The following is an 18104-nucleotide window of genomic DNA, read 5'->3' as shown; positions in this document are numbered from 1 at the left end:
ACAAAGCGCCAGCAGCACCCTTCTGGGGAATTTCAATACTGCTATCATTTCTTAGTCACTGGTGGTGCTGGTCACATCCACTCTCAGCCCTTATTTAACTAATATAGCGCAAAACCACTTTAGGTAGATGGCCATCTGAGCGCTGAGGCTAAGAAAAAAGAGCCAGTGCATGGAACACAGAAGCATCCTACTTAGAGCAAGTAACCTCCAAGTGAGCTGATGGGAGAAATGGATAATCCTTCATTATCCACATATACCTATACTTATTTTATTTCCTTTTTTTCCCTTAATCTGCTTTTTGGGGATGCACCTGCGGCATATGGAGGTTCCCAGGCTAGGGGTCAAATCAGAGCTACAGCTGCCAGCCTACACCACAGCCACAACAATGCAGGATCCGAGCTATGTCTGTGACCTACATCGAAGCTCATGGCAACGCCAGATCCTTAACCCACTGAGCGAGGCCGGGGATCAAACCCGAATCCTCATGGATACTAGTTGGATTCGTTTTCACTGTGCCACAACGGGAACTCCCTATACTTGTTTTAAATGGCCTCATCATTAGTTGAAGAATTGTGTTTTTATGGGTTTAAGAAATGATTTTCAAGTCAATGGTTTTAGAAATGACAATTACCACTAATTTAAGAGGAAAACTCTTAAAAACTTTTTAAATAACATAAATAAAATATCAATTGCTATATAGATTTTGCATAGCAAAATTACTTCATATGGTGTTTTATATCTCATTCCCTAAATGTTAATTATACACATAATGCTACCTAATATTTATGGGGTACATAATAAATATGTATTTGACACCACTCTAAGTATTGTTCCCTGTATCACTTTATTAGCATCTCAACAATCATATGTATGATACTGCTGTTAGTACTCCATTTCATAGATGGAGAAATTGAGTCACAGAGAGCTCAAGGTCACAAAACTGATAACTGGTAGCACCAGAACCTGAACCTTTGACCATAGGAATGGCTGCAATATTCACATTCCAACCTTATTTTCTTATACCATGTAAAATAAATATTTATTATTTTTTATTATTTATTATTTATTTTAATAAATACTTATTCTAAGTTCCTCAGCTAGAAAAACAGTGACAAAATTTTCTTATAGGAAATAAAAATATGGACTGCATCTCTGGCCAATTAGTTCAAGAACCAAATTTCAGTGAGGTTACTTTGTCCAAAATCTAATTACTGGGCAACAGATTCTTACTTTGACTTGTCATTTTACGTATGTGAACAACAATTCTGACGGGCATCACAGACATGCTGCATGCCCCTAATACTGTCTTTAAAGCTCTTCATTTTCCATCTTTTAAATTCTGCACTTGGCATGTGAAACTGTTTAAAGAATTTAAGGCACTTACAGGGATGTTAAGAGTGAGGGAGAAAAAGCAGACAAACATTACAATTGCGGAGGGCCTTCTCCTCACCCTTTACCCACCCTCCTGCAAACACAGCGTCAAGGCTGATTTTACTGTAGTCATCACATCTGTGCTGGTAACCTAGCAGAAGTGCTTAAAAAATATACCAGGCCAAAGTGAGGGCTGTCAGTCACTGCCATGGGTCCTCAAGGAGCCAAACAAAACACTCAACTGTTCAGGGTCGTGGCAGGAAGACAGAGAATGGACAAGATGAAACTCTTGCTAATTCATTAGCACCAATGGTTTCAACATCTTTTCCCATCAAACCTCCCGTCACAATAGCCAACAAGAGGCCAAACTGGCAAAATGAGGTCTTTTCTTTCTCTTCTCCTCTTTATACTCAAAGCACATAATGGGCAAACATGGGAGAAGAAACACAGGATCTGGGCAATCCACAAACCGGATAATGGCCCTAAAGCAACAACAAAAATCAAGAGTTGACTGAATCCTAAACAGGAGAATGGTGTTTTATAGAAAATCATCATCACTGCTTTTGAACTATCCAAACAATTTTAACAGTTAAGTGACAAAACAGTTTTGAAATTTACTTTTCTATCACTGAATCTGGGACCCTTGGTCTCTGCCTAGGGATTTTTGCTCATTTAAATAATGACTATTTCTACCACTTCTCAACCTGGTACTGACAGGATCTTCAGTCTTTAAAAAAACCCAACTATCTTCCCCCCCACCAGGGAGCGCTGCTACTTGCCCTCCCAGCTCTTTCAGAATGTATGGTGCTCACGATGCAGCACTAACGATGCAGGCTGTCCTTGGCAGAGGGGACACAGACCTCCAGACCAGCAAGACCCCAAGGGACAGTGGTGGGCCTCAAGTAACTGAGCGTAAAATGGGTCTTTCTAAACACAGCTCTAGAAGTGCCTGGCTTCAGATGAAGAATCAGGAGAAAAATCATGAAAGCACTAAGACCTCAAAAGAACCAAAATGAAAGCTTAGAGTGTGACTGTCTTTCAAAAGTTATACCCTATGTGTTGATCCAAAAATGAAAAGGATATGGGAGAAGATGAACTTTGAGTAAAAGCAACTTGATGGTGAATAAGGCTTGGTGGGCATACCTGATACCTGGCGGTCTGATTTTCAGAACTGGGATGTCAATACTGATGTAATAATCTAAATAAGAGAAACAGGAAGTAGAGGTAGAGGGATGGCACCACACTCTAGTAAAAGTATTTACAACACCCCTGAGCACAGTCTGCTGATGAAGACGGTGGTGATGGCACCACACTCTAGGACACAGGGAGGGAGAGCCTGCACTTAGTACCAGCCTCTCGGGGCACACCCGGCCAAATACTCTAGAACGAAAACTTAAAATTCAAAACCATTTAAAAAATAATAATAACAATTTCTGTCTGACAAACAGAAAAGCTTAATCTACAAAGTAAAGAATACAATTTGAGGTAGATTCTCCTAGGTTTGGTTGTCTTTAGCTTGTTTCAAAGTCATCAGAAGCCAAAGATGACCACAAATGACAGGGGCTCCACACAGTTGAGGGTTACTCAACACTGAATTACTGAATTTAACTCAATAATTTAGGGGAAACCAGAGATTTATGGAGCCCCAACTGAATTTTTAGAATACTGAAAACCCATCCAATAAGCCTAAAACTCCTCTGCAGGGAAAGAACGCCTTCATAAAGAAGGGCAAAAAGATCTAATAGTGAGGGCGATTTTGTCAAAAGAGATTACTTGATTACAAATTAAATGCTGGGAAAAATAAACAGAAAACACAAACAAAAAGCAAACTAATGGCAAAGAAAAAACCAAAACCCTGTACATTAAAAAGAAAAAGCAGATCCACTGATTTAGCTAACTCTGAAAAGTCTTGAACTTTCTAAAATTTAGTGTAGAAATTAGAAAGCAAGTCTAGCCATGTGGACACAGTGACTAATAAAAGTGCGCTGAAAAGATAAGCACACCAAAAAATCAGGTGACAACGTGGAGAAAATTAACAGTGTCAAAAACAAAGAACAAAAGGAATACTAGAAGGGAAAATTAAAAGGAATACGATGTTAAATGCTGACTAAAAGGGCACAGGGATGATGATATACCATTGTTCTTCAAGTGGTTTTTAAAAAGGGATTTATAATACCAGGAGGGCGAAGACTATTTTTTAGAGAAAATGAATGCAGTATTTAGGAACAACGGAACGAAATAAGAAAAAGAACCCTGGCCAGATGTCAGTAAATTCTTAGGACCAAGCCCTCCCAGGGTTTGGGGTCCCCACCTGAAATAAAGGCAAGTGTATATTTCCTGATGTGAAAAACAAGAATAAACACCCATTGGTAAACAAGGGAAAATCTTTATCCAACAAAGGTAGACTTGACTGTTTCCATAACCGGGAAGGAAATTCCTTTTGCCCTGAAGGCTCTCAAGTTCACGCCATTAGTATTCCTAGTTAGTACACCGAGCGACTGCTCAGGGAGGTTAGTTGTGTCTCACAGAACTCCAAAAAATGAGGCTTGTCAATTACCTTGAGCTCCTGCAGCTGATCAGGCTCATAGAGTTTGGGGGACAATGCCTGAGCTAGGAAGGCATCCAGCTCCTGGCGACGCAGTATCCGTGCTCCAGGCCACTGCACCATATACCTACGGGGGGACAGAGAGGGTCTGGTGTCAGGATGGAGCAGTCACCAGTCACACGCACAACCTAGTGTTCAGGTTCTAAGGAGACTCGGGATGACACAAGCTTAGGGAGGCCCATGTGGATTTCTCACCCAGCTTTTCTATTTTCACTGTGATTACAAATGAAAACCTAATCATCATCTGGGCTGATCAGAATGTTTGATTTTCAGGAAATTAAAAATAGCACACTGAAGGTGAACATACTGCGAACCAGCTGTTAAGTGATTTCTGATGTAATTTTACTCGTGTGAAGTATTTAAACCCTGAAAATACATTTTAAGCACCAATTTATGTGATTTATCTATTTTATTTCAAGACCAGATACCTGAGAGGCAGGCTCTAGGTCCAAATAAGAAAGATTAATCTCCTGATGAAGAATGAACATTGTGTGAACTGTCTAAACTTCAACCTTCAGAACTGGTACCTGAAGTCCCTGGGAACAGCAGACTTACTGGGACCCCCTGGTGTGGGCGGCTGAAGGGACGTCAATTTCTTCAATGCCATTTGTGCTGTCTGCCTGAGAACTGCCAGGTGGCCACCATCCCTTTTCTCTAGCAATCCTTTCCCCTTTACTCACCTTGCCATGTAGCACTGCCTTAGTGACAACCACCAGGGCACTAAGCAAAGGCACAATCTCAAACAGTATTTGGGTGTGAGAGAGAGAAGGGCTAACTGCTAAGAGCTTCATCACAGGTCTTGTTGCATGTCCAGTGGTTCCCAAGGCTCTGCACTTAGCAAACTTGAAGGATGACCTAGCCAAGGTGCCATGTGATCAACAAAATAACTTCTGGCGAGAGATCACTGTGTGATCTCTGGCAAATGGCTTAAAAGGAGTCTGGAGAACCATGACATGCCTCACAAAGCTCTTTCCACTCCTGTCTGCAGAGAAAGTTCTCTCAGCGCTTAAAATTGAAGTCAACAAAAATCAGGATCAGAGTTGGGGCAGAGCCCTCTCTCCTTGCTGTAATAATTAATATACATCCACAGAAACATAAACATAAAAGGTGAAGGAAGAGGTTCCATCCAGATGGAGGGACCCAGTCTGAGCATCCACACACACTGACTCCTTGAGAGGTCACAGCGGCTCTGAGGGAGGAACCGTTACCGTCCCATTCTAGAGATGGGGAAGTGGAGGCACAGAGCTTAGGTACTTCACAGTAAAATTATGCAGTGGAAGCAGAAAGGAAATGCCATTTCAAGGTAAACAAATAGTGAATGCTAAATCTCTATGGTATTTAGATTTGATCAGATACATTTAATAGAGCCATTTAAGTTTTATTTCATTATACTGTTATTTACAATGACAAAAATAACATCCTTTGCAACAGCTTGGGTGCCAAAAATCTTAAAACAGCCTGAGTTTTAACCAGTGCTTGACACAAGAAATAGCAAATATGAAGAAAGTCTGCTGACTCTTACAGAAAAAAATTATTGTGGAGTTCCCATCGTGGCGCAGTGGAAACGAATCCAACTAGGAACCACGAGGTTGTGGGTTTGATCCCTGGCCTCACTCAGTGGGTTAAGGATCCAGCGTTGCCATGAGTTGTGGTGTAGGTCGAAGACGCTGCTTGGATCCTGCGTTTTTGTGGCTCTGGCGTAAGCCAGAGGCTACAGCTCTGATCCGACCCCTAGCCTTAGGAACCTCCATATGCTGAGGGTACAGCCCTAAAAAAAGACAAAAGACAAAAGACAAAAAAAAAAAAAAAAGAAAGAAAGAAAGAAAAAGAAAAGAAAAATATTATTGTGGAAAGACTGTACTCAATATACAATGTTCTCTGCCTAATTACCTTTGTTATACAGCCTGATTATTTTTATTTAAAAAAAAAACATTGTGATAAAATACAAGTAACAGAGAATCCACCATTTTAACTATTTTTAAGTGGACAACGCACAGGCATCAGGTGTTAGGGAATTAGGTACATTCATCCCACCAACCGTCCCGACAACTCTTTCCATCCTGCAAACCTATGAAACACTAACTCTACTCTCCGTCCCCTAAGCCCAGGCTAGATGTTTCTCTTAAAAATTATGAATTAGGAGTTCCCGTCATGGCGCAGAGAAAACAAATCCAACTAGGAACCATGAGGCTGTTGCTTTGATCTCTGGCCTCGCTCCGTGGGTTAAGGATCCGGTGTTGCCATGAGCTGAGATGTAGGTCACAGATGCGGCTTGGATCTGGCATTGCTGTGGCTATAGTGTAGGTTGCAGACATGGTTGGATCCTTCGTTGCTGTGGCATAGGCTGGCAGCTCTAGGTCCAATTTGACCCCTAGCCTGGGAACCTCCATATGCCATGAATGCAGCCCTAACAAGCAAAAATAAAATAAAATAAAACTATGAATCAGAAAATGACTGTCTTGAGTATGGGTTGGTTTTCCTGGCAGCAAAGACTCAGCGCTCAGTTTAGCTGCAGCAACAGTCTTTTAGGTTAGAATACATACTATTTCCTCCACTTGGCTTTCTAGGTACATTTTAACAAAATTACCCTTTACCTCTTTAATGTAAATCCTTGGAAAGACTCCCTGGATGTAGAAAGAGTATGAAATGTGTACATAAAGACATGCATGTACAGAAATAGCTTAAATGCTATGGCACTGCGGTCAGGAGCAAAGAAAGTGTCAGCAGCAAAAACTTACCCTTGGTTGTTCTCACATGTTCACGCTATTCCTGTGCACTGACAGGCTTTCGCTTCTTTTATGGTTCTCGGTCTTTCTACACATTCTTTCCATGTCTCCTCCCCGGGCTGGGTCTTAAGTTTCCTACCATGAAGTCTGGAGGTATCTGCTGCCCTCCCTCAGTCACCTCTCCTCTCACTGGCCTTTCTTTTTCTTTTCTTTTTTGCTTTTCAGGGCCATAGGAGTGGCATATGGAGATTCCCAGGCTAGGGGTCGAATTGGAGCTACAGCTGCTGGCCTACACCACAGCCACAGCAATGCCACATCCTTAACCCATTAAGCGAGGCCAGAGGTCAAACCTGAAACCTCATGGATACAAGTCAGGCTGAGCCACAACGGGAGCTTCCTCTCACTGTCCTTTAGAAGCAGGTCTCCACGTCACCTGGGGGACCAACATGGTCTGCTTCCGACTGGCACAGATGGGGAGCTGAACCCTGGCTGTGCTCCTCGGGGTGTTGGAACAGGCTGCAAGGGCTGTGAGTCTTGTTTGGGGGTTCAAGCCCTCTATCCCCCTTATTTAAGATCCTGCAGAACTTAACTCAGTCTGTCTTCTCAGGAACTTTCTTAGATACGGACCTCACCGATCTGGTCTCAGCTACACTGCAGGAAGGCTGTCTCCTGTTCCGTTCTGGACCCTTGCTTTACCCTTGCACTGAACCTCTGCTCAGATGCTGCCTACCCCCCACCCCCGCCCCGTCCTCGCTATAAGGATTCTGGAGATTTGGCTGCTATTCTCTCCCCCATGCCCCTGCTGCTCCTGACTGCTGTTGTAATGTCATGATTAGAAGGTCTGTAGCACATGGGTGCTGGCATCACTAGAGAAAGCAGAGAAGACCACCACCTCCTGGCTGGGGCACCCCTGCCCTGAAGGCAAAGCTAGAATCTCATCACGAAGGAACATCAGCAAATCTAGACTGAGAAATAGTCTACCCAGAGAGTGACAAGCTGCACCCAGGGGCTGGCCACCTGTTTTTAAACACAATTTCCTGGAGCAGCCGCACCCATTAGTCCACCTGCTGTCTAAAAGAAGAACGGTTTGCAGATCTCTGGTCTGCAAAAAAAACCCGTGTTTCTTCTTCAGAAATATCTCTGCATCAATCTGAAGACGTGAGAAGCTGTCTGAGACTGGAGGAGACACAGCAGCTAAACACAGGCACACGGCAAGATTTTGTTGCTAATAAAGGATGTTATTGGGACAAGAGCTGAAATTTGAGTAAGATTTGTAGATGAGATGTACTAGCATTATTTTTCTGACTTTGATAATGTCCTTGTTATTTAGGAAACACAAACTAAAGAGCTTAGAGGTAAAGGGGTATTATACAACTTCCATTCAAGGGATTCAGGACAAAATACACAGATACACAGAGCGTAGAGGAGAAAACCACTGAGGAAAACGTTAACACGTGGGGAATCGAGGTGAAGGACAGCCACCAACTCTTTGTACTAATCTTGCAACATCTTCAAATTTGAAATTACGTTTAAAAAAAAAAGGATTAACGTAAAGGGAGAGGCTTTGGGATGATAGCCTGGACTTTTGACTGCTGACTTCACCCTATCCCAGCCATCAAGGCTCAGGGTCATGCAACCTGGCCTCCAACAGGGCCTCAAAGTATCTGGGACGCAGGCTCTGCCCTTTGGCACTCTCCTCCCATGAGCTCAGCAGACTGTCATCACACAGCTGCTAATTCTCCAGAGGAGGACCACTGGGCCATCAGTCCTAGGCCACAGCCCATCCTTGGCAGGCCTTTGGAGACACACACCAACATTCTTAGCCATTTTCACCTGCCCCCATTCTAGCCCCTTCACACCCTTCACCCCACCTTCACAGCAGGTCACACCCATCAACTAAACAGAGGCCATGCAGGGTGTCCTCCTTTACTTACTTGTTCCTGTGGCCCGAACACTCACGAAGGCAGAACAGACTGTCTTAGCAGAATTGGATCAACCCATTTACTGGTGTCCTGGCCCCAAATCCCTGAGACTTGTCCCACAAGCCATCCTCCCTCAATGCTCCCCAGCCACCTGGCCTCCACGAGCCCCTCCTCAGGACCTGAAACTGAGTGAGTCTCTCCAAGTGGGAAACTCCACGGCTCCAGGCCCAGGCCAAACATGACAGTCTCTCACAACCAAGCACATCTTCTGGCTTCTGCTGGAGAACCAAGAACCAAGGGACCTGCCCTGCACTCACTGTAACTTCACCACAGAGATGCATATGGGAGCATGTCTGCTCAGACACAATATTACTAAGTTGCATTTATTAATCGTCTCAAGTTCTAAAACGAGTATTTTTTTTTTTAATAAACAAACACACAAAAAAAATCAAAAAATAAAATGGGGACCAGGAGAATCCTGAAAGCTCGGAAGACTTTACAAGCCTCAGGTGCGGCACACATCGTTCTCAGTCAGGGCCCCGTGGGACCTTCAGGCCACATGTACGGTAGACAGCTGTCTATCAACTAGATTAAAGCCCACATGTCATTTTGAACTTGGAAGAGAGAAATACAAAAGAACCAAATTCATTACTGGATGGCAGCTGGGTATAGGCTCTCACTGTGTGTCAGGGTCAGAGGCACACACATGAGGAAGGAGAGCTAAAAAAGGGCAGGCTGAAGGCACCAGAAGTGGAAGTCTACCTACAACCATGCATTTGTCTCTGTGCCTCTAAGCACACTGGGAAGACCTGGGAGCAGTGATGCTGCTGGCAAAGTCCTGGGGTCCAGTATCGACCCTGTCACTAGACACGAGGCTACTAAGAAAGAGGGACATCCACGGTGAGGCTAGAACATCTCTGCAGAGGAAGATGGAAGTGCTCACAGAATGACAAATACATGTCAGAAGAACACAAAGGCATGACAAATCCCCAACTGGCCCAACAAAGCACCAAATTAAATGATGGTAGCAGTGGACCACAGTGATTGATGACGCCAGGCCCATGTTGAGTGACATAAATACAATGAAGTTGGAGGAGGAATGGAATGTTTAAACAACATGCCTCCCATGAAATCCTACTAGTTACACGGGGCACAGAATGGCCTCACTGGAGAAGCCAGGGAGACACCCCCTTTACCCAGTGGTCAGAGCACAGATGTACAGCCTGGATAAGACAAGAGAGTAGAGAATAGCTCTGCTCTCCACCAGCATCTGTGGGAGACCAATGGGACTTCACCTCCAAATACAAAGAAAGAAAGGCTCTGGAACAAATGTTAAAGTTAAGATAGAATAAAATACTGATACTGGTGATTCTTTTGTCTTTTCTTTTTTTTTTTTTTAGGGTGACACCTGTGGCATATGGAAGTTCTCAGGCCAGGGGTCGAATTGAAGCTGCAGCTGCCCACCTACACCAGAGTTCATGGCAACACCAGATCCTTAACCCCCTGAGTGAGGCCAGGGATCAAACCTTCATCCTCATGGATACTAGTCAGGTTTGTTAATGGTGAGCCAAGACAGGAACTCTGATACGGATGATTCTGATAGCTCTATTTGTCCTTGGTAGAAAATCACCATCAAGGAGTTCCCGTCATGGCTCAGCAGTTAATGAACCCGACTAGCATCCATGACGACAAGGGCTTGATCCCTGGCCTCACTCAGTGGGTTAAGGATCCGGTGTTGCCATGAGCTGTGGTATAGGTTGGCAGCTACAGCTCTGACTGGACCCCTAGCCTGGGAACATCCATATGCCGTGGGTGCGGCCCTAAAAAAAAAAAAAGACAAAAAGAAAATCACGGTCAAGTATCTGCCTTATTTTTTTTTTTTAATTCTTTGTGTTTCACTTGTAATTTTTTCTTAAGTTTGAAATTGGTTCAAAAAACACTCAAAACTAATGGACCTGATTCAGGTATGCCTGCCAACTCTAACTCCAAAACACCTATAGTGTCCACACAGGCTGAGAGGGCAAGATCTGGGGTTTCCATCCCTCTCTCCAAGGCAGGAGCCAGCCCCTTAGAGACGGCAGGATCCAGGGCAGGGTAGATACAGGATGAGCCTGGGCATCTTGTGGGGCCAGGAAGCAAAGACATGCTGGGGGACAAAAGGCAAGGCAGCCACTGAGCAAGCTCCCAAGTCCTGAGCTGGAACACTGAACTAAATAACAAAGTAGGATCAGCTCTTAACCCTGGGGAGAGGGAGAATCACGAGTCCACAATGATCTACATGATTAAATAAATGAAGGAGGGAAGAAGAGGCACATTTTCCCTACAAAACAATTACAAATAACATACAATATAATCCCACAATAGCCACCGAAATTTTTAGTACTTATTGGATAAGCCATGGTAAAATCATATTTACATAAAATACAGGTTCATCCGATATGCCTGTTCTAAAAACATACCACATAGTATCAATTTCAAGTCCACAGTGCATTTACATGGCCTATATTTCTGTAATACAGGTAATAGGAGATGAGGACAAATTCCAGCCCACAACATGATTCATCTGGAATAACCCCTGCATCCTTCATCCAGAACACGTCTCTGAGAGGCATCTGCTGGGACAAGTGCCCACTGGGGACAGGCAGCAGCTGAAAGGGCGGCCGGCCACACCTACCGTAGGACACAGCACAGCACCGTGAGATGGGTGGGCACACTGGCAGGGTTGAGCATGGCTGGTGTGTCTGACCTCATGCAGGCCAGGAAGGCCCTCATTCTGCGGTTCTTGTCCTCCACTGCCTTCCCCAGCCAGAGTCTCTTCAGGTTGGGGCAGGTCCACTCCCTGAAGGCCAGAGCTTCCACCAGTTCCGGGGTTTGTGGAGATTTCCCTTTGTAAGCTGCCCACTCTTTAATGATCACTGGCGAGACTACGGAAGGAAAATCAGAGAACCGTTTATGCCCCATCTCAGCAACTCGAAGCCTAACAAAAGCAAACAGCTCTAGTAATGACAGCGTGAGGATGTCCCCTCCCGTGTAACAATGCACTCTCTCATTGGCAAGCCAGGGGTCTTCAATCTTCACCTCTAAAACATTTTGTTTTCTATGCACTTCAGTGACTCACTCAGATCGTTGATAAATTTCTTCTCAATCAAATCAAACTTCATTTCCCCATATAACCAAGATGTATAAATCAAGGGTGTTAGACAAAATTTGTTTTTTTTTGTTTGTTTGTTTTTGTTTTTTTGTCTTTTTGCTATTTCTTTGGGCCACTCCCGCGGCATATGGAGGTTCCCAGGCTAGAGGTCGAATCGGAGCTGTAGCCACTGGCCTACGCCAGAGCCACAGCAACGCGGGATCCGAGCCGCATCTGCAACCTACACCACAGCTCACGGCAACACAGGATGGTTAACCCACTGAGCAAGGGTAGGGACCGAACCTGCAACCTCATGGTTCCTAGTCTGGATTTGTTAACCACTGCGCCACACGGGAACTCCTGTTTTTTTAATATTATACATCCATTAATGGTTTTAGTAATAACAACTGGCATAATTTACAGAAGTATGTGATTATCACGGAAATCCACGGAAAATCCAATTTAGATAGCTAATCACTACCTACATAAATATTTTTACTAATTAGATTTGAGATATAACTTGCATTTGGTAGCCACTTTACTTAAGGACCTCCCACTTTAACAAATATAACTGTTAAGCTCTATTTTTAAGATTGGCAGGGACAAACTACCATGTAGTGAGACCCCCCAAAACCCAGTAAGTTGGCAAGCAGAAGAATATTTCATGTTTTGAAATCCCAGATGAAGTCAGCACACATTTCTACTCAGCCAGACTGAAGACAACCCATAAAATTCCCAATTTCCCCTCAAAAAAAACAACAAAAAAAAACACAACAAAACCAAGAAGTTCTAAGTTGATATCATATAAAAAAATGACCCTTTATCTGCAGTAGTTTTACCACTGTTAGCATCAATTAATTCTTAAAACACCCAAATATGCACATTTTCCCCATGTAATTTCCAAATAATTTAAGGGGAAAACTGTGCTAGGGCAGGGGGAGGGGAAAATGGAGAGAAAGGGAACGAAGCAGAGAAGTGTGTTCATGTGTCTCACCAAACCGTGTTCAAACAATCCAATGGTAAGATGGGGGTGTGCCTTTTGTAACAAATGGCTCATTCCAGTCAATAACCATCCATCCTGAAGCAGGGCGCTGTGAAGCCCCTGGCCTGGGCCCAGAGAGCTGCTACACGCCCCACCCTGCCCTCTCCCGGCTGACAGCTGGGACAGAAGCCAGGGTGATGCTGTGTTTTGAATGTCATCTTGGACATACCAATTCTATCCAAAAAGCAGTACCCAACTAGGGCTCTTTTTCCTTAGAGTAACACCTAAGGCAAACTGGGCCCGAGAAGAACCCAAACCCTGACCAAATCAAATGATTAACTGGCTTATCTCTAGCTCCACCCCAAGGCTGAACAGGAAGGCAAGACAACCATCTCTTCCAATGTCACGAAGAACTTCAGAGGTCAGATACTTGGAGATACACAGTGTGTCGGCAACAGGAAAAGCAAGCTTTGACAATCAACCCCAGTCAGGTCAGGTGACGGTGTGCTGCAGAGGTGGGCCATGACCAGCCATACTGCAGGGACCCCAACTTCGAGGAGCAGGCTGCTTGAGCAGGGGTACAAGTCAAGACAGGTTCCGGAAATTTTCCTCTCACAAAAAAGTTACTAGTTTGTCACTGGGAAAATTCCTTTAATTTACATTTAAATATCTTAGTGTTTAAATTTATTCAAGGAAAATTTAAAATTTCTTATAATGTTTATTTTAAGGTCCAAAAAGTCAAAACAGAGATATACATGTATATATAAATACATGCGCCTTTGAATTTATCTACATTTTAGGTGCCAGATACAAACTCACAAAGTCCCCATTTTCCAGCAGACCCTGTCCTTGGACTCACAATCTAGCCACCCGCCCCCATCCCCATTCCTGCCAAGCTCCAGTGTGCACAGCCCCATACAGCGCCCGCCCACGCCCAGAGGGCCCTTCGATGGGCACTTCCCCTCCCCTTTGCCCCAACTACAGCCTCAGAGGTTGGCCCACTGTCAGCCCCAAGAACACAGGATAAGGACAAGCCATTAACCGGTGTGCTGTATTTCTATTAGGTCAGTCCACAAAGTTCATCTTCATGCCCTCCTAAGCAAAAATGCAAGAGTCTTATATTTTCCTTGTAACATCTTCATTTTGGGGGCAAAAATTTATCTAATGGAATTAGTTAGATTTTACCTTTGGTTGTTAATCTAGGTTAACAGTCTAGTTAATCTAAGTTCTCTCACGTTCTCCCCTCAAAACACCCTCAGAGGCATACTCATCACACACATGCACACAGAGCTTAAGTTTATTGCATCTTAGAAAACTTAGGTTACAGTGTCAGGAGTCTCCTTTGAGTTTTCTCAAGAGAGGCATGCTTATTAAAGCCATCTTCATCTTTATCCATTTATTTGTTTTCCCTTTGCCAGCTCTGTTCTTGCCTCTCTTTAATAATTTTTAGCGATCATTTTACTTTTTAATATTATTTTCATTCTAGAAATAAAATTTTTTGTCTTTTTAGGGCCACACCCACAGTTCCCAGGTTAGGGGTCAAACTGGAGCTACAGTTGCCAGCCTAGGCCACAGCCACAGCAACACCGGATCCAAGCTGCGTCTGCACCTACACCACAGCTCACAGCAACGCTGGATCCTTAACCCACTGAGCGAGGCCAGGGATCGAACCTGTGTCCTCATGGATCCTGGTGGGGGGGTTGTTAACGATGAGTCACAATGGGAGCTCCTAGAAATAGATTTTTGGTGGAGACTTCATTCTCAAGTTCAGAATGTTTAGAACCATACTTTATATCCCAAGTCCTACATCAAAGACATGCAGAAGTCAGAGGTGCCAGCAGTCTTATCACATGTGTCCATTCGCTTGAGTATTCCCTGAAGCTGCCCCAGACTAGTCTGGGCTCTGAGGGACCCAAGTGTGACTGAATTTACCTGGCAGGATGCTGTGTGCTCAGATACTGTGAGCCTGCTACAGGTGAGCACACATTCACGCCTTAAGATTACCACCTGGCGCTCCCATGTCCTGGAGAAAGGACTGGCCCAAAACTAAGCAGGGGCGTGCAGTCTATATTCCACCAGGAGCACAGGGAGGGTAGGACAGACTGCAGCTGTAAGGGAGATATTAGATGTATTAGCTTCCTCTCATTGTTCTAAGCATTTTTATTGTTGTTGCTTATCTGCACTATTCATGAAAAGAATGGCTCAAATCTAATCTAAGAAATACATATTATTATCAGAGAAAATAAACATGCAGGAATGAAAAGCTTTGTTCCAAAAGCAAAGGTGCTCCTGTTTTGCTTTTTTAAAAAATATGTGTGTACCTGTTTTGAAACAGTCAAACACTTGAAGATCTTTTGCGTATACCACCACTTAACAGCTGTGGAACCTTTGGCCAATCACTTACAGATTATTTACTGAGCACCTATTATGTACTGGGTGAGATAGGTAAGGCACCCAGGGCTCAATACCGACTGCCACGTGCCTGTGTGAGAATAAGGGTCTTAAACTCTGAGGTCTGGGTCCCTCACCTGCCTTACCCTGGCCCAGTCCTGAAACTAGGCATGAAAAAAAGGGCCCAATAACTCACTCTTGCAGCACAATCCAGATGAGGAAAAAAGGCACCTGGCATACCTGCTATGAGCTTACAGCTGCATGAGATCAATTTATGTTGTAGGGGCTCAATGCTTTCGACTAATTAAAGGTAAGTGTTTTAGAAATTAATGGATTTAAGGGACATCCCACTTTCAGGCTAACATGTGACCGCATCTGTGTGACAAGTTTGCCTGACATGGGGTGGCTTGCACACACAAGGCGCCTTCTCTCCCTCTGCCTACATGCTTCTTCCCAAGTTGCTGCTGCCTGGGAGGGAGGGCTCCATCTCTGATTCAGCTCACAAGGACTAGCAGACACAAAGCAGCCAGCTAACAGCAAGTAATCTGGGTTCTTCTCATTTTTTGGAAAAACCACTGGTTATCCAGATGGTACGGGACAACTGGATTAGGAGAACACTCGGAGTGTACATCTGAGTTGTGTGCAAACAAGAGCACTGTAGAACCCTCTCCATGAAGGTACCATTTTAGAAAGACATGCTCAGGCTGCCTTGTTAAACCAAGAATAAGAGAACCCCAGAGGTCGGCTAATCTAGCTGCTGTCCATGAAAAAAACCTGTGTATCACCACAACACATATTTATCTTTTCTACTGACAGGAAAACTCATGATTGCAAGTGGACTACTTAAAAACAAAACAAAACAAACAAAAAAAAAAACCTGAATATTAGATTGTCCTGTTTACGTAACACTAAACTGAATTTTTACATTGGTAAAAACAACTCTAGGACATTAGTTTTCTGTATGACTGGAGGCTAAATTTATAATGCACTTTTTTAAAGTACCTCTTCAAAATAACAACTTTAGGACATAGAACTCTATTATCCTTTTTCTTTTGGGGGGGGCTGCACCCTCGGCATGTGGAAGTTTCCAGGCTAGGTGTCAAATTGGTGCTACAGCTGCCGGCCTATACCACAGCCACAGCAATACAGGATCTGAGTTGAGCCTGTGACCTACACTACTGCTCATGGCAACACTGGGTCTCCGACCCACTGAACAAGGACAGGGATCGAACCGGCATCCTCTGGATTCTAGGTGGATTTGTTTCCACTGCGCCACCACAGGAACTCCTAAACACTATCACACGTAAACTATCAGTGAAAACCCAATGTTTTCTGTTAGACGTTAATCTTATCTGCTACTCTCACATTTAAACATATGCCAACCAGCTACCTTGGAAATCTGTCATAATGCTGATTTGGAGATCCATCCAGAAACAGGAATAAGGAACATTTTTCATTCTGTAAGCCTATGCCAACTGACTGGTAGTGGCTTTTGATAGAGCCATATGACGAAGCACGTCTCTAAGCTCAGTGCCAGAGTACCACAAGCGACTAGCAGTGCCTGCTAAGGGCTTAGGAGTGAGAGTTATGATACACACACACAATATGGTTATGGATAAGGAACAAGATGGAAGCAACTTCCAAGACTACGACCAACTGGACCTTTGCTCTGTGTGCATGTGTGAGTACTTGGGGAGCTGTACCTCCTGAGCGTTCCTGGGGTTATAGAAAAAAAGCAAAACCACACAAATAAATAAAAACAAAGCTCCAGTTCCTTCATATCAGGGCAGAAACAGAAAAATGGGTGCAACGACAGCTGGTCTATCCTTCCAATGGGAAAACTGTGAGTTACCTTCTATGCAGCACTGTGTTCAGGCTGGGGGGTCCAACTGGCCCCGATTTCTTCCTGCTGACATATCATTGAGCACTCTGCATGATTCTCAGAAGTAAAAGGTTACACATTTTCCTTAAATCTTTCATAGCTGAGCTGGTGGTCTCCTACTCGCCACAAACATATACACACTCAGTAGGCCACAGGGTATGCTGAAGAACACTATGGTATAGACACGTGGAAAATACTATTCCTATTCTTCATTTTCCCCATTTATGTCATTCCCACTATAATGGAAACTCACAAGTTCAAGGACTTACGATATAAATATTAATCCAAAAGAGCACCATCAAACACTGGCCTGTCACACAACCCTGCCTTCCTCGCCAGCTGTCTCTTAAGCGCAGCTGCTCAAAGTTCTGTGAGGAAATGGCAGTTTGCTAATGCCACTCCTGGAAAGCTTTGAAAAATAAAGAAATTCAGAATATATAAACCGCCTTCATAAAATCATGAGAAAAAAATGTTTCTGATAACCAATTTCCACATGTATTAAAACAGCACATTAATACTGGTCATGTTAAATTATTCTGTTTTATAATGTAATTCACAATGAACAAAGTTAACTTATTTTCAATTAGCAGTCCCAATTATTTGGCACTAACAAAATTTTTAAAGCAAGTTGAACAAGAAAAATCCCCAATGTTCCTTTTAGTTTTTTTTAATAGTTTAAAAAAAGTAGAGAGTAAATATGCAAATATACAAATGTAGTATAAGTACAGTAAATATAAACATAGTATATAGGCTTGCTTCCTATTTCCATAATGCTATCTCATGTGTCTATAATTTATATGCATCTATTTTTTACAAGCCTGCTTCTTTCACTTAACTCTGAGGTACTAGGGAGACTTGCAGAAAACAGAAGCTGATTTTATTAAGTGGGTAATAATTTTAAAATGTGCCAATCACTTCCTGGATTTTTAACTCTTCAGCTATAGCTAAGGTAACTCACTATTCTGTAATCGTTTTAGAACCTGATTCTTTGCTTCAGGGCCCTCCTATTCAACCACTGAGGTGCACCTGGGGGAACCCCAGTGCCCAAGGAGCACCCTCATGGAGACAAGCCGCAAGGGTACCAAACAAAGGCCA

At 43.6% G+C, this 18104-nt stretch overlaps 1 protein-coding gene across 2 annotated transcripts in view; it reads right to left on the bottom strand.

Moving 5' to 3' along the window:
- FAM120A (constitutive coactivator of PPAR-gamma-like protein 1) overlaps positions 1 to 18104 on the bottom strand; it is a 113281-nt gene that overhangs the window by 16866 nt on the left and 78311 nt on the right. For both annotated transcript variants that reach the window (XM_021088177.1, XM_021088178.1), the window contains 2 exons: positions 11299 to 11548; positions 3929 to 4043 (listed from right to left, as the gene is read on the bottom strand). In XM_021088177.1, the coding sequence (XP_020943836.1) occupies positions 3929 to 4043; positions 11299 to 11548 (365 nt within the window). The remainder of the gene's footprint in view (positions 1 to 3928; positions 4044 to 11298; positions 11549 to 18104) is intronic.

The sequence above is a fragment of the Sus scrofa genome, chromosome 3 (genome assembly GCF_000003025.6).
Source record: "Sus scrofa isolate TJ Tabasco breed Duroc chromosome 3, Sscrofa11.1, whole genome shotgun sequence".
In the NCBI taxonomy this organism is placed as follows: Eukaryota; Metazoa; Chordata; class Mammalia; order Artiodactyla; family Suidae; genus Sus; species Sus scrofa.
Note: the sequence above shows the minus strand (reverse complement) of the source record. Positions and strands in the feature narration are given on the sequence as shown.